Raw genomic sequence first — 23,687 nt, 5'->3', positions numbered from 1 at the left:
CTCGAAGACTAGTCCTTTGTTGCTAATTCCTGACTGTTGTGGAATCTAGATTTATGGTGCTGTTTTATTCGCATTGTTTATAACTGTACCGTATACTTTTCTCACAAAATAGCCTACGAAATAAAAAGTTTCTCTCTCTACCTCATATTAAAGTTTTGATCGATTTACAAAATCTCCTAATAAGATGGCTATGCTTATTTTTATTCACCACTTTGGTTGGTTGGTTTTGAATCACTTTGGTTTCAAATCCTGGTAGGCCTATTTCTTTGTTAAACTTTCAGGTCAAAACTTGGTCATTAGGCTACTATGTAGCCTAAGCTAATCTGTTTTCTGCTTTAGTAAATTACCCCCGAAGATACATTGCCCACGGTGGATAACCCTAGCTTTGCTTTAAATTGTTCTCGTGAATAGCCCATGCAAAAAATTCATCATGCAAGCTTTTGTATTTTTTACCAGCAACAGTAAATGAAAACACTTTTGACAAAACAATGCAAGTGTAATAAACAGGCCACATAACTTTTTTAATTACTTTCCTTGAAGTGGTAAATACAAGTTTGAAAATAGTTGCAAACCAGTGGGGTTTTGTTTTTAGATTTCTCTGGAGTTGCAGCGCTAGAAAGCCCTTTGCACCACAACTAACATCATACAAGCGATCCTTCTAAAAATGTTAAATTACTTTGTAATTACGCAGTTAAGAAACAAAATTGATCACTTGTGCAATTCTTCACACCACAGCACTTTTGCTTGTAGCTAATCCACCAAACAGCTCTTAAAGCTGCTTCTTTATCATATCGCATTAGTAAAGAAACAAACTAAATGAATTGGTTTGACTGAAACACACCTGTTGTGAACAACAATTAACTACTGGCTGCAATAGAAGTTGAAAATTGCTTTGGTTATATAAGCAGCAAAATCTATTTATTATCTACAATGTAGCAATGACGACCGATATAAATACAATTTAAATCCACATAGGGCGAGCTATTTGGAATGAATGTGTCTATTAGGACGGTTAGATGTGCAAGTGTGGAGTGCAAAGCATCGAGAATATCGTGCCACACAACTAGGGACGACAAAGCGCACATACCTATGACATTGAAGTTTGCACCAGCGTGAAGGCAGTGATCGATTATATTAATCTCACACAGTTATTTTAAGTTATTCGCCTACCTTGACAGTAGATCAACCGTTTTTACGTTGACTCAACGTCTACAAACGGTTGATTTGCTGTCTGGGTATATACGTTCTCTACTAAAGATAAAGTTAATTTTTGTTAACATGCTAAAAAAACGTGTGTTAATAGGTAATTTTTCTACAGAAATGATAACGACGTTACGCTTGAGCTATCATTGAAGTTGCACATAAACATAAGCTGTGACGAAACAAGTTGGGTCATAACAAAAATGTGCAATAACGTGACAGACAACAAAATTTTCAAAAAATGCGACATTGATTAGCCTACCCTCTTGATGAAATCAAAAAAAACAAAAAACAAGGCACAGCCTGGTTGGTCCAGATTAAATACACAAAGTTATATGGTTGGCATTATCTGTTATAAGCTACTACATCTAAAGCAAACTAAATATGCACCCAAATCTACTCAACCGCATATTTTACGACAGCGTAGCAAACTTAGGCAAAATCACGATGACTACGTCTCTGCCAACTGGCACAGCGTTGCCTTCCACTCCGTTTTATTTCTTGCCAATCTGAAAAAAAAAAACAAAAAAAAACGTATGACTCCGGTTTCATGAACTCGTGCTCGCTCAAGAAGCACAGCTTGGAAGTGATCAAGTTTAAATGATTGCTTTATCTAGCTCAATGGTTCTTAACTTGGACGCTACCGCCTCCTAAGGGGAGCTGTTGAATTTTTACAGGTGCGAAAATACTCAAGGGGCGGTATATTCAGAAGGTGTAACGATATTTTCTCACTGCAAATTTACTTTAGTAGTTTTGCTAAATCAAACTCAATGTATATTCGACTATCCGTGCTCTGTATAGGCCAGTGATTCTCAACCGTGGCTCTCATCGATACACAGAGGGAAAGTATCCTAACTTGATAGCCAATGCACTGAAAAATGCCTCTGTGTATGGTTCAACATATGTGGGTGAAGCATTTTTCAGCTAAGTGGCTGCAAATAAATCAAACTATTACAGCCAATCGACGAATAATCATCTTAACCAGCTTTTCAATAGTGCACCTTTTAAACTTAATCATCGTTTTGGGAAACTTAATAAGTCAAAATCAAGTTTCACAATAAATTGCATTGTTTGTATTTGTTAATTTATAGTATGTTATGCACAAAATTTAAGTTTTGAAATTGGCCCGCTCTTAAAAAGGTTGAGAACCACTGGTATAGGCCTACTAGCACCATGGTAACTGCATAGACCTAGCTAGTAGATCTAGAAACTATAAAAAGCGTTCTTTTATGGAATATTCGTAATGTAATGTTTAACGCGCCTTATCTCATGTGATGTTTTATGGTGAAGTTAAGTTATAATGCGCATTGTCTGGTCTGATGCTTAATTCATTCGCTTTCAAAACGTGGTCAGTTAGTTTAGCTGGTTTAGTAGGGTTAGGTATATTTTGTAGATTTGTAGCACAACGTAATAATTGTAGCACAACGCAACATGCACAATCCGATACAACTTCACTGTATCACTCACCATCTGTAGTACAGCCTATATACAGTATTATGGTGGGCGCCAGACTATGAAAGTATTTGAAAGGGGGCGCTGGGGAAAAAAAGTTAAGAACCACTGACCAGCTGTTTGACATACTGTAGCTTAATTGCTCGAATACAGCGACGTGATGAAAATCACTAACCAAAAAACTGGCAATGAAATAACTAACAGGTTAACATTCTTGAAAATATCTTACCGCTTTTTGCAATGCCTGCTCTAAATCGGCAACCAAATCGTCACCGTCTTCGATACCGACAGACAAGCGAATGAAATTATCGTTGATCCCAAGCATTTCGCGTTGACTGGCAGGCACGGAGGCATGTGTCATAATTGCACTGAAAGAAAAATCGAACATCAGCACGTTTGCTATATATTTATGTATAAAAAGTACATGTCGTTCTTTAAACTATCTCGTGAAAAAAACTCACGGGTGCTCCGCCAAACTTTCAAATCCGCCAAGACTTTCAGCCAAAGTGAATACTTTCAATTCACTAAGAAATGTTTTGGTTTGCTCCAAATCTCCCTTGACCCAAAACGCGATCATACCAGAGCAGCCTGTAGCCTGCAATATTCAAAACGAAATGTATCAGAAAACAGTTATAAAGGCCAAACATTAAAAACCAACGGCATACTTAAACTAGCAAAATTTTCTTGATAGCAAAAGACGTACGCTAAACGACTGCGAACAAGCAATGCTAGAGATTAAAAGAGGTGACCTGAGACAGCATGCAGCAGCGGTGCCACAACCTGCACACTCCACAGTAGCAGTGCTGGCAGAAAAGTAAAACAAGAAAAAAAACCCACTAAGAACGTAAATATGTAACTGGCGCATACTTTCGCGTTTAGTTGCACAACACCAATCAACGTGGGCTCATGAAAATGTTAACCGAAAACATTTACAACATAATTAAAGATCTTTGACGTTTTTTCCTTCCGGTACACACCTGTTTCTTTACGATCTCGTACTGTGGGTGGGACGGCAGTCCGGGGTATTTTACTTTCGTCACAAACTCGTTGCTTTCTAAAAACTTAGCTACTTTAATGGCGTTTTCTTGATGTTTTTCCATGCGAACTGCCAAGGTTTTTAAGCCTCTATTCACCAAAAAGCAATCGAATGGGGAAGGCACTGGACCCATGGCTGTAAATGAAAAAAAAGGGTGAATCGAAACACTTTACAGAATGTTAGTTTGAAGGGGTCAGAGTTATAGCACAAAAAGAGAAGTTAAAGCATTTTAATTCAATCCAGAAGCTTACCATATTGCAAAAAGTAGAGTTTCTCACGAAGCTCGTCAGATTTGGTGGCAACCAGTCCCATGACTACGTCACTGTGCCCGTTCATATATTTAGTGGCCGAGTGCATGACCAGGTCAGCACCAAGCAAAAGTGGACGCTGAAACACAATCAAGCAAAAATTGTAAGACGACAATAACTTACTATTTAAAGTACTTCTATGTTAATCGGAATGTTCGAAAAATATGCCACATCTGAATATGCCCAAATACGCCACAACTACAGTATAGTGCTCATGTAGAATGGGGGACTTGAAAATTTGACGATCTTGTTTTGCTTCTCAGACCCCGGATTAATAACCAGTGCAGTGCACCTAGTGAGACTTGTCAGTGCATTAATCGGCTACAGAAGGGAGTGTCAATCTGTCTATACAACGTAGACAACTATAAACAAAAATTTTGATTTTTCACATGCTTCATTATAAAAAAGTTTTATGAGTGGTAAAAATTCAAAGAACCTCATAATACCGACATTAGAGTGAAAAAATATATTGTTTTCTGTTCAGTAGCAAAATTGTGCATATGCTAGTGGGCAGTAGTAGACGGTGGAAAGAACGTTAAAGCGACAGTTAGTTGGTATAGCAAACACTTCAACATTTGACTGCTTTGTGATAACAGCTACAAGGACCGGTAACCTACAAAAATTTTGAACTGCGTAAACCGCATGTAACAAAGTACTAGGCTGCGGAGAAAGATTTTTTTAAGGTTGTTACTGACACGCGATCTGATAACGCAACTGTCAATGAAACTTTATGCAACAGCTGCAACTATAGGTCACACATCCTGCTGTGACATAGGAAGAACTAAAGTTGTGTAACATCCTGGCTCGATTTAGTCTTCCAAATGCGACGTAGATAGTCCATATATGTGCGCACAAATTACCGTATCAAACTTATTTTAAGACAGCTGTAGCCCATTTCAGGCGGATACACGACATTCTGATGCGGCCAACCTGTTGCACAGATATCTCAACGCGATTATTTCACGGGACTTGTACTTTATCCATTGAGCATATCTTGCCTTGTACAGCCAGCAAGTCAGTATTTCGTCATTCTAAAAAACACTAAACGTACTTTTTTCTTACAACAAATTAACGATTTGAAGACTATTTTTATTGTAACAACATTAGCTGACTAGGTAAGATCAAAAACCTTACCTGGAAGTAGGAAGACATGAAAGTATTGTCCACAACTAGAATGCAATCGTCACGTGGCTTGATTATATCAGCAACTGCACGAATGTCTGTGACCTTCATCGTCGGGTTTGTAGGGGTTTCAACCCATACCATCTAAAAATCAACAATTAGCTCAATAAATTAACTGAAATATGACTCAAAGAACAAACTGAATAAATAAGATTGTTGAGTGCAGTGGAGTTTTTTTTTTTAATTCCTTGTACACATTACGATGTCTAATTTTTAGAACAACAATATTTTGGAGCATATTCAAGCAAAATGAAGGCTTGTGGGTTGCTGTGGTGAAAAGCACAGTCAAAAATGACGGTGTACAACGTGTATGTCGTTACAAACATGTTGATGAAGACATAGAAAAAGCCCTACGAACCAGTTTACGCGGATATATCAGCTTTTCACATGTATCGAAGTTGGTTGCCAGACAGCCGGTCATATGTGGGCGAAACAGTCTGGCTTAGTAACGTTGCAAGAAAACAGCTTGCGCAAAATGCATTTACTGTGAATGAATGTTCTTTATTTAACCGTAACATATTGGAAAGAGTGTTGCGTGATATGTAACGAAAGATATAATTGCATGAAATGCCAATCCTTGCTCCAGACCACGAATCAGTCGTTTTATTAGATCGATTCAAGATCTGTAGACGTTGAATCATCCAAAAACGACTGATTTTACTGACTGGGGTACCAGTTCGAATTATGATAACAGCGGCAAATCGCTATGGATAAAGCTTTCTCATTGAGGTTTCTTCTAATCACGTAGCCCCCGTTTTTTCAACAAAAAGTTTCATTTAAACAAATAGACAGGATAAGTTTAATTTATGAGAAACCCAACAATGCAAACCAACAGCGCAGTAAGTTTTTATAACACACGCTCTGCCCAAAATATGAGAAAAGATTGCCAAATGCTAGAACAAGGTTGTTTTAATTGTGGACAATGTTTTATTATACAATTTGGGTAGAGAGGTGACTTTCTTAAACCGTAAACAGACATAACTCAGCAACAACACTACATTTAACGTTATAAAAACAACAAAAAAAACAATGAGCTAACGTTTTCGGCTGTCATACAGCCCTTTTGAAGCCTATAAGAAAAATGTTTTTAAAAGAAATACTAAACTACAATACACTATCACAGCAAAAATATGGTCAAATCTAAAAATAAGTAATCTGCTTGAGTCCTTTTCTGATGTTCAATTAATTAATTAATCTTACCTCTCAAATACTTGACCCGTTGTGCTGCGTAATTTGTCAGTTATCATTTTGTGTGAGCTAGTTAAGCAAGTTTCTCAAATGTTCAGATTTGACCATATTTATGCTGTGATGGCGTATTATACTTTAGTATTTCTTTTTAAAATATTTTTCTTATATATATGCTTGAAAAGGGCTATTTGACTAGCCGAAAGCGTTAGCTCATTGTTTTTTGTTTTTATAATGTTAAATGTAGTGTTGTTGCTGGGTTCTGTGTGTTTAATGTTTTATTACTTACATAAGGAAAATGTAAAAGCTTAAAACGTTTCCGAGTACTTGTATTTCATACAGGGTAGCACCAGCACAGCAGTCATCACGTCTTTCTGCGACTGTTAATATTATGTTTCCTTTTATACATAAATACCGCACTATGTGATCAGTCTCTGAATATCATATAATGGTTGAACGCTTCGTGACTCCTTGCTGCTTGTGACTGGATGTGTGTAACTTAAAAAAGTTTGTTTCCTAAAATGATGTGAATCAGGATATACGTAAAATTACGAGAGGATTGCATTGCTTGAACCCTTCCCATTTGTTTTTTAAGTTGAAGATACGGTACATAGTTTTGATTTTGCAATGTACAGCAAGCACTTAAGCGAGATTGTATCTCAAATATAGCACACGCAAATTTTCATTTCATATCACGTTTGTGGTACTTCAAAGTTAACCAGGTGTGTTCGGCGGCAATTAACTAACATTCTACCCAGTGTCTGGCACTGCAAAGACATCACTTACCTTCGTATTTGGTTTCAGGGCATTTTCAAAATTTTTCAGATCAGTGAAGTCGATAAATGAAAATTCTAATCCAAACTTTGACGCAATGGTTCGAAAGTATCTAACAAAAAAATTGCAGAGTTTAATTTCAGAGCACGGTATGTTTCTTCATTACCGATGGCATAAACGTTATCAATGTGTGGTAATTCAACTCAAAGATGAATCAACTTAACAATCGAATGCTTTGTACTTCTGCATTGTTGTTTTTAGGTGTAGCTTATGATTTGTTCCATTGATAGTATTATAAAAACGAAACCTTAAACACTGAAGGTTGTGAAGAAACGTGCAAGCAACTATCTGTTGAACCATGACTACCCAGAAATCCGATTGAATTGTTACATTTTGCAGACCGTTACCAACTCTCCCAAATTGTGCTGAACAACCGAACAACAACTTCATGAAGCCGTTCGAATGCCTCCAACTCAGTAAAAAAAAAACGATAAAAGTGGGTTTTTGTACAACGAAGCGATGTATGACTGTGTGGTCAATTGGTCATGCCTCATTCGGATGACATTAATCGACTCGGAGTGATTCCAATTTTGACATAAAGACTTGTTCTACTTGCAATTTTTTAAAAATGCCAGTTTTCAAATATCAAATCATACTCAGTCTACTGGTTTATAAAATGTGATGAATCATGCAGTAAATGTAGTGGTCATGGTCCACCTGCATAGGCAGCCAAATGCAAAAGCATTTTTATTAAACCTTTAGTTTAGATAGTAGATTCATTGTGAAGCATCGACTAATTGTAAAAACTATCGTTTTCAAGATATTTTTGTTGAACCTTTGGAACGCAGCAATTCTTCAGCCAGATATTTATCAACAAACGTTCACAATTGTTTTGGTGACACAATCTATAATTCTATAAACACTAACCTATTTGTTCCACCATAAACGTCATCAGTGGCTATGACGTGATCGCCAGATTTAAGAATATGAATAATGGTGCAAGTTGCACTTAAACCGCTTGCGAATGCCAATCCTGGAAAATCAAGTAAAATGCATCTGTTTAAACATACACAATCTTTGCAACAACAAAAAAAAAATTTACAAGTTGAAACTTACCATGCTTTCCACCTTCTAATGCAGCAACACACGCTTCTAAACAGTCTCTAGTCGGATTTCCACCTCGACCATATTCATAGCCCTGCAAGTTTGTAGATCATGTTTCTAGTAAAGGCTTTCAGCATGACAGTGTTACAATCATTTTAAACAACATTCGATTTTAATTTATGTCATTAAATTTTCACAACTAACTCAGATAAATTCTATATTGAACAAATTGAAAAGATATACTGCAGCAAAACACTAAATCAAAAGTAAATATGGCTTGAAACACAGCCTGAAAAATAATCATTTTAATACATACAAGAAATCAGAAGCAAGGAATAAAGTCACTTTTCATTGGTCAGAAAAACAAAACGTATGAAAAACATGACCTAATGTTGAAAAATAATACAAATTGTAGTAAGTACATTTCACTAAAACTTTTACATGTGAAGTCACATTGCATTACAGCACTTTAAAATATCATTTTATTAATAGTTGTTTGGTACTTAAGGTAAACAACCATAGGCGCCGACTTTTCAAAAAACCTTGGGGGGCGAGAAAGATGATGACGTCATAACCGTAACGCTATTTTACTCAATTAAAACAGTCTTTGATTAAGCTTAGTGTCTTGTTTGTACTGACACCTAGATCGCAAACCGAATTTATTAGAATCGCTGCTTGAAACGATTAGTTTTACACATGCAGGACGCCTAGACGTAAAAAATTGATATTGTTAGGTCATAATTGGAACAGTTGGAAAACAAGCCGATTAATTTCCTTTCCTGCGAGGGCATAACAACGATCAAGACAGTGAAGTTATCGAAATAAAACGCAAAAAATCATGATCAGCTATCAGTTTTATTAACCTCGTTTTGCTAATTACTTACCTTCAAAGCGTTAACAACGGCAAAGTGTTTTTTCTTGTTTTTTATCGAAAGTCTTTATAGTCGAATACTGTCGAGTATAGGTCGAGATGTTGGCAAGTGATGTTCACCTCAAAAAGACAGGTTGAACTTATACACGGAACAAGCTGTTTTTTCCAGGCAGTTTACAAAATAAACACATTTTTGCTGCGGGAAATTGCCGACGTAGATTACGGAAGGTGAAATGGCGTCGGCGGAAGCAAAGTTTTGAATACGTTTATTTGCAGTGATTCAACCTTAATTTTCAATTTTAATGATTTCTTGTCAATTCTAAACTTTATGCACTTGTTGAGCAATATGCAAAGCTCACGAGACAAAACAGCGGAAAGAGCTGTTTTAAGAGATCGATTTTTTTTATTTTTGCGTGTAAGATATAATCGTTCTTATTACGTAATATTCCATGATCGTTGAAGTCGATGTCAAACCTTAGCGGCCGCATAAAACGATGATGTCAGGTTAGCTGGGTGATAATAGCGGTAAAAGACGTCGTTAATGCAGGAAATACCTGCAACCAAGCTCATTAAACACCTTTTCTTTTATCGGTTTTCGATTTAATTCTCACACATTGCGAACAAAACAATGCGTTCTGTTCAATCATAATTGATCTCACAGCTGGAAGACCTCGTTGAAAATAGCGCGTCTAATTTAGTTGGTTTACTTAATATTGCCGTGAATAGTTACGTGACTATTCCAACAGCGTTTGTTACACTACGATCTACTTTGAAATTTCCATACCTCATGTCAATCCCAATTCTTAGATGAACCATCGAATGGTAGTGTCGGAATAAGCTATTCGACTTATACATGGGTGAAGGAAATAATACCAATTTTCGGCTCAAAAGTAGGGGTTCGACGTATACGAGATTGACCTATACTCGAGTATAGGCTACAGTCCAGTGGTTCTCAAACTTTTTCAGCTTGTGGCACATTAGAAAAAAAATAAAACGCACGCGGCACACTTACAAAAGAAGAAAAATTGCTTTAAAAAAAATTATTTTCACGTGTCAACTGTCAATGCGATGGATGTGCTTGTTTATACCAACATAAGCTTCGACTGAAACGAGGTTGCATTGTTGACAAACATATACCCGAATTTCATCGTCAATTCCAAGCAGTCTCTCTCGTTTACAGCTTTTAATTTCAGTCAAAACAGAAAAGCCATGTTCACATAGCCATGAAGATGCAAATGGCAATATAATTTTGATTGCTTTTGCACGGATCATGAAATAGAATTTGAAAGCAGACAGCCAAAACGGCAAAACGCATCCAAGTTTTTTTTGTGGAAACAGCGTTTGAAAAAATGGGTCGTTTCGTAAATCAATGAGCTGTTCTTCTTCTGCAGAAAGATTGCTTGATTCATTGCTTCCAAATGGTGGGAAGTGATGTTAGCAATAGCAATAGCTAACATAGCATCCCAATAGTGACGAGGCAATTACACTGCTGTATGGGCAATAGTTTCATCGTCACATGTGCTTATTTATCATCTATTGAAGGAGTTAAAGCGCTTTTAAGTCGCATGCTTGTCTGAATATCTTATTTTAAATATTTATACAGTTCTTTTCTAAAATTTCAAAAAGATTCGGGGCACACTTGAGAATCTGTGGTGACACACTAGTGTGCCGCGGCACACAGTTTGAGAATCACTGGGCTACACGGTAGTGCAGGAGTGTCATATTTCATATAGATGAGTGTATGTGATGTATATATTTTCACAATATTTACATCAATATAGTGCTTATTGAAGCAAAACACGGATGACAGTTTTGAAAAATGCATTTTTTCTTTAAGCTGTATTCACGTAATTGTTCGTTGTGTCGTAGTTTCAACTCGATAAAGTTTGCTAAAATCGATTTCATGTTTGAAGTCACAAAAAATCTAATGGACGCTTGGATAACTCGTGAAATGAGAATAAACATTCAACCTCGCATTCGCTTTTTTGCTACCACGCGTTTTGACTTTGAAGTTGCTCCTCACGCACGGGAAGATAAGCAGTGTGTGACTGTGAACGTGCGCATCTCAGTAATTCACATTCCAGAGAAAACCATGCGATCAGCTGCTGTTTTGCAGTCAAGAGCAACGTTAGGCTGTTTTTCGCTTTCGGCATTCTTTAAATCCGTTTAAATGATCTAAATCTTTTTCGCGAAGTATTTTATCTTTGAAACACCACTTGTAATAGACATTTTTGTTGCCCCTCACCCATAAATTTACGGGGGGCGCCGCCCCCCGGAAGTCGGCGCGTATGTAAACAACACATCTACAATATATCAAATTCTACAGCAAGATTAAGCACATTATTCAACATACAGTATGATCACCAGGAGCATATTGCTTGAAAGTTGTTGACAATGTAATAGGAGGAACAACCATCATTGACTTCCATTTTTCTGGCTCTTGTCCGACATGAATTGCATCAGTAGAAAACCTGAAAAGACACATTTGTTCAACAATATAGGCAATGATTGGTGATAAATTTGTTTCTTTTTTAAACATATAAACAGGCATCAACACACCGAATTGGACAAAGTTTGGAATAAGAAAAAAGGTTAATTTAAATCAGAAATCTAAAAGGCTCCGATACATAGGCTGTATTGTAATTGTATATAATGTTTCGCGTTTCACTTTTCCAATATTGCAGTAATGATCTTACAGTAATCAATTCAATAACAAACTTTGCTGAGTAAAACTGCCCCATTTACAAAAAGATTGTAATAAAATGCTTATTTATTTATATATATATATATATATCATACAGTCTTCGTTAGAGTTGTTAAAACAAGGTACAGTTACATAAACAAGTTCAGTTACACAAACAGTATCAAATAAAAGTTTTTTTTATCTATGTCCACTGTCATGCCACAAACCTTGGAAATGGTTTTCCCCATTCAAAGTCTGATGAGTTTGAATTTTCATTATTTTGAGCCATGATGAACTATTAACCTTACAGTCAATGTCACAAAAACAAACTGAAATAAAAAGTTATATACTGTAATATGATACACCAAGCAGTAAAACTGTTAAAAAATTGTATGGTAGAATCACTTGCTTTCTACAGTTCATAGCTTCACACTTCAGTCAACCCCGACTTTATTGGACCAAAACATGAATATGACCTGATAAAAGTGGGCAATCCATTGAAAGGAAAAAAATGAAAAAAGTGATTTTTGGGCCAAGAAAAATTGGACCATTCAATTGTTATTTCTATAAACATTGGCAAAGGAAGAGCTGAAGTTGGCTGGGATACCAAAAACAAAGGCTATTCAACAGCTTGATATTATCAAACAATTTCAATGTTTTAACAATTTTTATTTGAAGCATAGAACTAAGAGCACTATTTTCATCATAGTTAAGTTCAAATAAATATGATACTGCCATGAGGTATTAAGTGCACTGTACAACACTATGTTTGTATGAATATTTTCATGCAATATGTATTTCTTGCTCGCTGCCATACTTGTCTAAACTACAAAGTGAAGTCTTCTTAAGCAGATTATTCCAAGTCAGTTGACTAGATCACTCATCTGTGCTACTGAAACTGTAGTACACAGTGCTGATACACAATTAGTTTGAAAATACTTTATTGAGTATATACATATTGTTTTGTGTTCATCAAAATGCGTTTTTCACCATGCACAGGCTCGTTTTCTTTTGCAGCATGATTTTCATACTTTATTGTGCTGTTAAAGAGATATATCTTAACAAAAGTAGTGTCAACTTAATTTTTCAAATCACAAAGCATAGTCGTATGGACATTCACACAAATAAGAAACAATCACTTTCATATCCAATTGATTTTGACAAAAGTAACATTAGAAGTGCAAAAGTGTTGAGGGTCAAAAAATTGTTCTAATTTGTTCAGCAATACGATACAGTACATCATACTTAGAATTCGGCTTGATAGCAACAGATGATGCTGGCGTGCCAAAACATGTCGTTTGTGGAGTTGTGCTCAGCAAGGATACAACAAAATCTTCAGATCTAAAGAAACATTTGTCTTCAAAACATAAACAAAGTAGAATACAAACAAAATTTTGAAAGAAAATGAAACGAACTAAAGTCTGCACAAAGATATACAAGACAGCGGAATGGTCCGATTCGGAGAGTCCGATTCGGTGAGTTCCCTATTCGGTGAGAGCCTTTTTCGGTAAGAGCCCTATTTGGTGATTTTTTTTTAAATTATTGGGTACCGTAGCCTAATTATCATTGCCGTTTTTAGGGGTTAGAGGGTAGGGGTTTAGGGTTAGGGGTTAAGGATTACGGATTAGGGTCTTATTTCAACATTTGGCGACGTTAAAATGATGTAAAAGCGGCAATGATAATTAGGCTACGGTACCCAATAATTTTCAAAAAATCACCGAATAGGAAACTCTCCGAAAAAGGCTCTCATCGAATCGGACTCACTGAATAGTAGCAGACCCACAAGACAGACACTCTCATATAAATACACAAGCTTTACATGCATTTCATAAAGTAGCACTAAGAATAGAAAATGCTCAAAAGCCACACACCATTGATGAAATGTAAGTGAAAGACTGTTTGCAATTTGCTATAAATTGGACTTGCTATTTTCTTTTTTTGAAATGTGTGACCGGTACGCCGAATGACAAGACATCTGCTGGTACACAGTTATCAAAAAGTTTGAGTAGCAATTATTTAGAAAGTAGCAAGTTGTTGGCATAACATAGTTGTAATAATGTAAACCTGTTGCTAGTTCAACAACAATGATACAACATAGTGATAAAAGGCATTTATTTTGTTGCACAACAGAACATTGATCACACAACACACTGTAACCAAGCTTGAAAAAATTTATTTAAGGATGTAGCAATATCTATTACTTTAGTGTAGCCAGATAAGAAATTCTGCCCTAGCTTCAGAAAAGTTTAAAGCCGTTGAGGTAAATCTTGTGATTTGAGAAATTTTGAAGTCCCAAACGAAGAACAAAACCCTAAAACTTACCTTAACCCTACCAATGCCTACCATGAAGCAATGAATTTTGATCACAGCTAGTGCCATAAATACAGCTACTCTGTATGTAATGATACGAGCATAAAATATTTTAAATCAATTATGGCGTTACATTGATAAAAACGGGCTTGAATAAATTAAATAAAAAGAATTTGACATAGTTGGAAACACCTGGACTTGTTCCATATGCAGCTCTTTTGCATTGTGTGTGATATATGGCCGAGTGCGATAAGATTTTAGCAGCATACATTCTGTAAAAGTGTTTTTTGCAGATCACCTACAAACTTTCAATGTTGTTTGTGAGCAATGAGCATCCCTGACAGCAAAATCCATCATTTCTACAATGATTCAATGTCTGCAGAGGTTGAATCAATGTAAGAATGACGGATTTTGCTGTCTGGGATGTTACACTGTTAGCAGATGCAATATACAGCTGGCATAGGAAGTAATGTGAGAAAAGTAATTCAATGTGCAAAAAATATATGCCTATCAGCAATAGAATGTCTCTGCACAGAAAAGCTATTGCATACACAGGATGCTAGTTGTCACATTTATAATTATACTGATTACACACAACAGAACCCATTTAGCAACTTTATACAATTGAGCTGACTCCTTTACTCTACCAGTAATATAATATCACAGCAACATTTTCTCAAAAAAAAGGAAAGCTTAGGCGTAGGCAGCAGCCTCTTTAAACCTACAAAACCAGATTAGCAGATTACCCTACAAAACATGACGCAAACATAGTAGGCTATGAAATTGCATAAGTGTAAAAGTCAGTTACAAGATGCTGTGCACTGAGACTACGAAATTTTATTTGCAACACTCTTTGGTTTTATTACTTCACGCTTTCACTAAGTTACCAAACTGCAAACAAAGCAGGTCGTGTAAAGCCTACCGTACCACATGCTTTTTTGATTGAAATCTACATGTCCCAAACCTGGTGTTTGATCAATAAACTACAACACAAGTGATCGTATGACTTTGCCAAAACTTTTTTGATTCTCCTTTTTTATGTATTTCACAGCACTGGCAAATCAAACTTCTTTCAGACATGATTGTGGATGTCATCATTCCCTTCGACAAAAATCGAACAGAGTCTAGCGCAGAAGCTGCATGACGCCTGAAGGAGTGAGCGAAGGCGGATCCAAAGAACACACCAATCACAGCAAAGTTTACTTTAATTTCACACGCTCGTAACCACTTCCGTTCAAAAGTTGAATACTGTCAGCTGAGTGGCAGTGGTGCCAGACTCTCACCACTTCTCAGTGAATGTCTCACCAAGTCAAATATTTCTCAAAGTCTGCAGAAATTTTTTCAACTTTCACCTCAATAAAAGTCACCTCCAATGAAAAATATTAACCTATATTCTTCTTCTTTTATTGTCGCACTTGAGAGAGATCTTCTAACTTTCCTTTTTGCAGCACGTGTCCTAAAAATTGAAGTTGATTTTCTTTGATACTTTTTAGTCAATTCTTTGTTTGTTTTATTTGATTTAAAACAGTTTGGTTGCTATATATTAGAGAAGGGGTGGGAAACCTGCGGCCCGCGGGCCAAATGTGGCTCGCGTGGCTGTTCCATGTGGCCCGCGTCAAAGTTTCTTTACCCAAAATATATTGAAACAACTGCTCAAAAAAGAGTTGGCTCTGCATTCTCGGTATATTGCGAATGGCTTCTATGACTGCAGTTAATCCATCATAGAAGGCCATTTGTAACAATAGTGACCAGTTATTGGTAATCGGTCAGTTATTCTATTTGTGAAATGTGTTTTGTAGAGTTTTGTAGAGTCACCACGTGTTGTTTCATGCATAGAGCTCCAGAGTGACGGTACGTTGAAAGCGATGTATCTGCAGGGGTTCTACGTTTTATTTATATTAAATGTTCATTCCCCTGATAACAGCAGAACCGCTGCTGGCGTAACAAAGCTTCGATGGCGTAGAGATAACACAATGAGTCTCAAGTTCTTTTATTCGTGAGTTCGAGTTGAATTTAGATTTTGAATTTGAAAAGTTATCTTCTGAGTCTGGGTTAATTTTCAGTAATATTATGAGTCTCTCTCTGAGTCTGAGTTAAAATTGTTTTGTGCAGAGGTATATAAACCACTTTCAGAAAAAGGGAAAAGCAAACAGTTACGTAATTTAAAAATTGGCAAATTTCAACAATGCTTAAGAACTGGAGTGAACTCCTGGTGAGATTCCGTCGCAGAGGTGAACTGCGGATACAACGTTTTGTTAAAGCAGAGAAGATTGAAAGCGATGACTTTGCCATTAAACAGAATCACTTGAGGAAAGCTGCCGTTGAAAGGTTATTTGAGTAAAAAATGATCCATCAATATTATCTCGGTGCACAACAAGTGAGTTTTCTTAAGAAACGCAACTAGCCTATTTATTCTCACTGTTGGGTTCAGTGAGTTTTTAAGAAACGTAAATGTTATGTGAGAATTACATTTTGTAGAGAGCTAAAAACAATGGAAATTCATTCGGGTCCCTACATATCAAAACACTCCACTGCTCAACTTTTACCAACGCTACATAGCCTAAATGCTGATGATTTTCCAGTCATGCAGAAACATGCTTTGAAATATGTGTCTCTGTTTGGAAGCACTTACCGTTGCGAGCAGTTTGTTTCCAAATTGAATCTAACAAAATGTCGGCTTCGCTCCAGACTGACTGATAAATCGTGGAGATGCAGTTAAGAGTTGCAACATCCTCCTTGTCAGCAGACATCACACGACTCACCAAAAATAAAAACTTTCAGCCATCCTACTAGCTTTGAAAGTGAAATAAATCATTGTCTACTTCGCTGCATTTTTATCTGTAAATAAAATTTCGAAATTTTTATTCGAAAAGCCTGTGATTTCTCATTTTATGAGGCCTGTTCCAGCCAATTGTTCACCAAATCAAACGTCATATAAAAACCGTTATGGTCTACTTAACCTAGCTGGCATCTTACGTCATGGAAATTGCGAGAAAATGTCCAAATATTGCACCATCGTTCGTAAGACCTGATGAAATATTGCATCAGCCGCTTTGAACACGGGTTTGAATTGCGTGACAATGTCTTTCATTATTGCGTCACAGTTACTGTGTACGTGCATTTGAGATATCGCAAATTATTCTAGTCATTCGTAAAATTGTTTGTTGGAAGTCAGTCGCATATTTAACTGTTTGCTTGGTGCTTGCTAGCTGGACAAATTTTCCGTCTTTTATCTAAGTAGTTTGTTCTGTAGTGACAGTTTTTTAGAGGTGTACGGCGTTGCATCTCGATTTCGATAGCCGCGGGCTAATTTTACAGAAATACAAGATTGAATAGACGTTTCAAAGGAGTGTTTCTTGTTCGGTCATTACATACAGACGAACGGATTCGGGAATCTTATGTTACAATTTTCCCACAAAGAGATTATATGGCTTACCGCTGTGACCAAGGCCCTCTCAATACAAAAAAGGTTCCCCACCCCTGTATTAGAGAATATAAACAAGCCAAAGAGAAACTTATATTAGGAAATGTTTTTGCTGAAAATATTGGCTCTGATACTATACTACTACTACTGGTCACAGCGGTAAACCATAATCTCTTTGTGGGAAAATTGTAACATAAGATTCCCAAATCCGTTCGTCTGTATATGTAATGACCGAAAAGAAACACTCTTCAGGAAACGTCTATTCGAGAATTGTATTTCTGTAAAAATAGCCTCAAAGCTGTCGAAAATGGGGTGCAACGCGATACACCACTAAAAACTTGTCACTACAGAACAGATTACTTGGATAAAAGACGGAAATTTTGTCCAGCTAGCAGCACTAAGCGAAACAGTTAAATTTGCGACTAACTTCAAGCAACAATTTTACGAATGATCAGAATACATGGCAATATCTCAAACTCACGTACGCAGTTATGTGACGCAATAATCCATATGCATTGTGAAGTAATTCTCAACAGGTGTGATACAAGTCTTACGAACGATGGTGCTATCTCTGCTCATGTTTTAGGAATTTCCATGACGTAAGATTCAGTAGACCTGAACGGTTTTATATGACGTTTGATTTGTACAGAGATTGGCCGTAACAACTACTACTATACTATTTGAGACGATTCGAGGATTATTCAACTCAGACTCGCTGTTATTCTATTTGCAATCAAGTTGGTTGTTTGATTTCTGCGGCTTCTAGAACGTAAAATGGTGAAATGTAATATGCAGAATTCTGTTCTCTGGAAGGTGTAGTCGTAGACGCCGTTTCCTTTACCCAAAGTTGAAGTTCTTTTTGTTATGATGGAGTTTGTAATCAACAGAGGTGGGCAGTAACTAGTTAAAAAAGTAACTAGTTACATAACTAGTTACTTTTCGAGTAACTGTAACTGTAACTTCGTTACTTTTTTTAAAAAGTAACGATAAGCAGTAACTAGCTACTATTTTAGCGTTTTTCAACAGTTACTAGTTACAGTTACTTGATTTCTCGAACAAAAATTGGTCGTTTGTTTTTCAGTTTATTGCAGTTTATTTGTAGAGGTCAAATTATTTGTTTGGAAGAGATTATAGGCATTCGAGACAAGAAGCGAGGTTGTGTACAGAAAGGAGCTGTGTAAACTGCAACATAGGATTTTGCGGTGTACCATCGACAAAAAGGAGGCCGCGTAAACTGCGAGGTAGGATTTCGCAGTGTTCTATAAGGATTGATGTCTGTGACGCCACAATCCTTTGTTTGTTCCCCCACTAAGCTGTCTGTTTTTAGAAATTTTAGGTTCTCCTTTTTTGTAAAGCGATTTTTTTTTGTAGATTGTGGTTATATAGCTTTGAGCACAGGTAGACGAGGTAGTCAGTACTCAGTAGCCTAGTCGAAATGGATAAGTTTCTGTCTAAAGTATCCGAGACTGAAACAAACCCCACTGGTTATGCGACCAATATGCCAATCACTGGACATTCTGCAATCAGAAGAGAATGCATATATGGGCATGACGAGGAAAAGACTATAAGAACTTCGAAACAGCATCAAGATGGCTGTCTGCGTGCCATTACTTACCAGATTGTTGGAAACTTTGGAAAACAGATTTGGCCATGTCTTTGATGATTAGCTGCTGCGTTTCACCCACAATTCCGACTTTCTTGGCTTTACTAGGGTGAAGAAATTAAGACGGCTCTACATCTCAAAATTGTTAACCTATTACAGAACCATAGCAATTTCAACATCGACGATGCAGCAAGCAACCGCGACACTGATGTTGACAGGCATGAAGCAGATGACTTTTTTGCTCCGTTATTTGAAAACACAAAAAAGAAAGCGAGTGCGCAAAATTTTTAAATGTATTTCTCGAACGTAACCCAACAAAAGCGGTTACGTCTGATGCATTCCCCAATGACGCCATGAGGCGTTTGTTCTTGCGATACAATACCCCTATCCCCTCCAGTGCTGCTGTTGAAAGACTGCTCTCCCTTGGAAAGGACATTTTGAAGCCAAACCAAGCTGGACTTAGCAGTCAACATTTTGAAATACTGATGTTTGTGAAACGAAATTGATGTTGTGACTCTTCGTTCATTTTAGATACCCGTATAAAAATATTGACACCCCTTACTGCTTATCAAGAAATGTCCTGTGCAGTGCCGGTCTTTGAAGTGTGCAAACCGTGCGATCGCACAGGGCCAGCAAATTAGGGGCCCCGCAATTCAGAAAATGCAGAAAACATAGAGACTCAGCTTTATTTCTAAGAAATGCCAAAGAAAAGATGATCTTATCCTTTTGCTATGCCACCGGACAGCACCATTTTACAGTAATATTCATACCCAAATTTTTGTTGAACATGCTCTCCAAATGCACCAAATTCAAAGTAATTTTTCAAAATTTTCTGCGGGAGGCCACCTAGACCCTCTGCCGCTGGGGGTCGCCTTCGGTGCACACGCGTCAGCCTTCGCACGCCGGCCGTCAAACCCCCCTCTCCTTTCAAAATACCTAGCTACGCTACTAAATTGAATGATTTGGATAATTGTCATTGGGGCCCGCAAAGCATATTCTGCACAGGGCCCGAAATACCCTAAGACCGGCACTGGTCCTGTGCATGTCATTTTTTCGATTATTGTTTCATATTTGGTAGGCGGACGTTTTGGGGTTAGATTATGGAATCTTAGAAGCATTATAGTATGTGGACAGCTAGAAGAGTGGTCGCTGTTTTGTAGTTAGGCAACAGCTACGAACAAAGTATCATTTTGCCCTTTATCATGTATTTTTCAACTTGTACTTCATGCAAAGAAGAGTAGCTGTAGATCAGTACTCATATGCAACCATTTTCTTTGAAAAGTAACTGTAGCTAGTAACTGTAACTGTAACTAGTTACTTTTAAAAAAACGGTAACTGTAACTGAAACTAGTTACTTTTTGAGCGAAGTAACTGTAACTGTAACTCAGTTACTTTGAAAGTAACTAGTGCCCACCACTGGTAATCAAGTACGCCAGCATGCTAGTATTTCGGTAGTGAGATTGTTAATAGTTCGGTGTTTTCGTTCTGTTATGTTTGGATTTCTGTTCTTCTGAAACTAGCAACCAAGTTAATAAACAATGCAGTCTTAAAGAATTCTATCTCGTGGTCAAATTCTGTTCCGTCAAACCAGTCGATAGATAAGACAGTGAAGAAGACTATCGTGTCCTGGTCATTCCTCTCGCCTGTCCTGATCTTGGTTCTGCCCAGGAATGTCGCCGTCAGCACGGACGGCTTTAGCCTATATGAGCGCGCGAGCTAAACTACCGCGTCCGCTACATATTTATGGTGACCCCGACGTGATGTTTGGATTAGCGTGAAACTTACATTGGATTATATTGGATTATACTTTCCTGTGGAGTATTGTACGATTCTCTGCACCGGACGCTTCAACAACGACTGCGACAGCTATCATCACTGTTGTGTCCTGTTCAAGTTCGAGTTGGACCCCTGGACTCAAGTAAAGTGACACTATAATTAATGATGGTTGAATATTCTCTTTACATTATCGTAGTAGCCGTAAGCCTTTTAATCTCCCTCGTCGTTGTCGTCCTTGGTCGTCGCCTTACTTGTGGCTCGCGATCGGGGCGTCTTGACAGCAGCGATGACAATGTGTTTTGCCCCCGTCCGGACGACTCTCTCCAGACACTGGTGTTCCAGACAATTGTTCACCTAATCAAACGTCATATAAAAACCGTTCAAGTCTACTGAACATTACGTCATGGAAATTCCTAAAACATGAGCCAAAATTGCACCATCGTCCGTAAGACTTGTGTCAAACCTGTTTAAACCTGTTTCAGTTGAAACCTGTTTAAACATGAAATATTGCGTCGCACGAACTGCTGGCGTGCCTTTGAGTTATCACAAATTTTCTGATTCATTCTCGAAGTTGTTTGTTGGAAGTCGGTCGCACATTTAACTGGTTTATTTGGTGCTTGCTAGCTGGACAAATTCTCCGTCTTTTATCCAAGTAATCTGTATCGTAGTGACAGTTTTTAGGGGTGTATCGCGTTGCACCCAATTTCGATAGCCGCGGGCTAATTTTACAGAAATACACTGTTTGAAAAGAAGTTCAAGTGTGTGTTTCTTTGGTCATTATATACAGACGAACGGATTCGGGAACTTTATGTTAAAATTTTCCCACGAAGAGATTATGGTTTACCGCTGTGACCATGAAAAATAAAAGACGAGTTTTGTCCGTTGGTAGGTCAAGAAGAAATTAAAGCAAGAAAAATAAAAGACGACTTTTGTTAGCTGGTAGGCCAAGAAGCACTTGAAGGCATAAAAATAAACGACGTGTTTGTTGTCCGCTAGTGCAGAAGAACTACTTAGAAGTACAAGAAATAATAAAAGAAGATTTGTTGGTTGGTAGTCTACACTCTTACAGAAGCAAAGAAAAGTAAAGACATTTCTTCTCAGTTTGGTACTGAAGAAAAATAACTTTGACATTCATTGGCAAGAAAGAAGATTAAAAGACAATCCATCTGTGCTTGTAGATTCAAGTGAAAGAATCCAAGCAAGTTTTGTGGACTTTAGGACTTCATACCCGTACTGCAGCTACGGTATCGTGCATTTAAATTCTTTTTTGTATTTTTACGGTCTTTGCAGTTAAGTTTTTTATAACTACTGTAGCCTAATAATTTTGTGTGTTTGTGTAACTTAATTTTTTTAATTGTTAATTTAGCCCCAACATTTAATATGTCTACACTCGGTGGCGACAAGGACTCGACCGCCGTAGACTCGACTGAGTTTAAGCATGATGATGTTCTTTGCGGTCGGGCAGGCCATTCTGGGGAGGGACCCAGTAACGATGAGGCTAAGTCAGTTCGAGAGGCCCGGCATCTTAGAAGGGATATTTTGACTGAAATTGGGGAACTTTCTGTAGCCCTAGGTTCTTTGAGTGATAAGCAGGAACTGTTAATTTTTAGATCTAAGTTATCTACTTTAGAAGAGGAATTACGGCATTTCCATGCTCTTTTGACTAAAATCTTTAACTCTGCAATCTTGGCAGAACTTCGTGATAGGGTAGATCCCGAATTTAACTCGTTAAAAAATAACTTTGAACAAAAAGAAAGTGAGTTCTCAGATATGTTGGATGCTGACATACATCCTGAGGATAGCGCCTCAAATGTAAGCATATAGGATGCCTAGGACTTCGTCTCGGATAGTGGCACAAATTAACCTGCAGCTAAGACGAGAGGAGCTCCAGATACAAGCTGAGGCCGAAGCGAGAGCTGCTGAGGCTGCCGCGAGAGCTGAGGCCATTCGAGCTGAGGCTGCCGCGAGAGCTGAGGCCGAAGCGAGAGCTGAGGCTGCCGCGAGAGCTGAGGCCGAAGCGAGAGCTGAGGCTGCCGCGAGAGCTGAGGCCATTCGAGCTGAGGCTGTCGCGAGAGCTGAGGCCATTCGAGCTGAGGCAGCCGCGAGAGCTGCTGAGTTCGCACTCAAAGACGCTCAGTTGAGGGCTGAACAACGTAAAGAGGTAGTTTTAGCTGAATATCGATCAGAGGTGGGCTCTCGGCGTAGCTCTAAGAAGGGCTCTTCTAGGCATTCCAGAAATTAACATCAATCGCAGTTTAATTTACATAACCTTTTCCAAACGCCCGTTCAACCTGTGAGCGGACCAGGGCAATCCACACGTTTTCCAGCTGTTTCAGGAGGTCTCGGGGCCGCGGCTAAGGGTCTTCCGAATGCTGTAGAGCCAAGGTCTGCGAATTACAACCGAACTCCTCCCCCAGAGCGTACAGGTCACGGGGCCGCCATTAGTAGTAATGCTTTGCCCCCTTCACAGTTTTCTGCGCCGCTAGGTTTTGATCGCCCAGCTACACGTAATTTGGGTGGTTGTGAGAGGCGTATCGCGTCTCCTGATTTTAACGTGTGTGAGGATCGTGATCGGGCTGTGCACGTGACTGAGCCCACTCAGCCCCTTAAGGGATATAGCTTGTCTTCTCCCGCTAAATCGAGTTCTCAACAGCAGGATTGCTTTTTTGAATACCAAAATAGTAGGACGTTTTTCGATAAGGCGGCCTTGATTGGTTACGATGGTAATAATATGCCATTTATCTTCTTTAAAAATCGTGTTACGGCCTTAATGGCAGCT

General features: G+C 38.0%; 1 protein-coding gene across 1 annotated transcript; it reads right to left on the bottom strand.

Moving 5' to 3' along the window:
• Nucleotides 1-435: 435 nt before the first annotated feature.
• Nucleotides 436-12,126, bottom strand: LOC145779127 (cystathionine gamma-lyase-like). The gene is made up of 11 exons (XM_082590701.1): nucleotides 12,023-12,126; nucleotides 11,466-11,583; nucleotides 8,254-8,335; nucleotides 8,065-8,170; nucleotides 7,150-7,249; nucleotides 5,131-5,262; nucleotides 3,940-4,075; nucleotides 3,630-3,823; nucleotides 3,114-3,247; nucleotides 2,882-3,020; nucleotides 436-1,709 (listed from the first exon to the last, which is right to left on the bottom strand). Exons 1-11 carry the CDS (start codon nucleotides 12,082-12,084, stop codon nucleotides 1,695-1,697), a joined length of 1,218 nt encoding a protein of 405 aa, XP_082446827.1. The 5' UTR covers nucleotides 12,085-12,126; the 3' UTR covers nucleotides 436-1,694.
• Between the last annotated feature and the right edge of the window lie 11,561 nt (nucleotides 12,127-23,687).

Source organism: Aplidium turbinatum, chromosome 10 (assembly GCF_918807975.1).
Source record: "Aplidium turbinatum chromosome 10, kaAplTurb1.1, whole genome shotgun sequence".
Classification (NCBI taxonomy): Eukaryota; Metazoa; Chordata; class Ascidiacea; order Aplousobranchia; family Polyclinidae; genus Aplidium; species Aplidium turbinatum.
The sequence above is the reverse complement of the archived record's forward strand: the minus strand, read 5'-3'. Positions and strand labels throughout refer to the sequence as shown.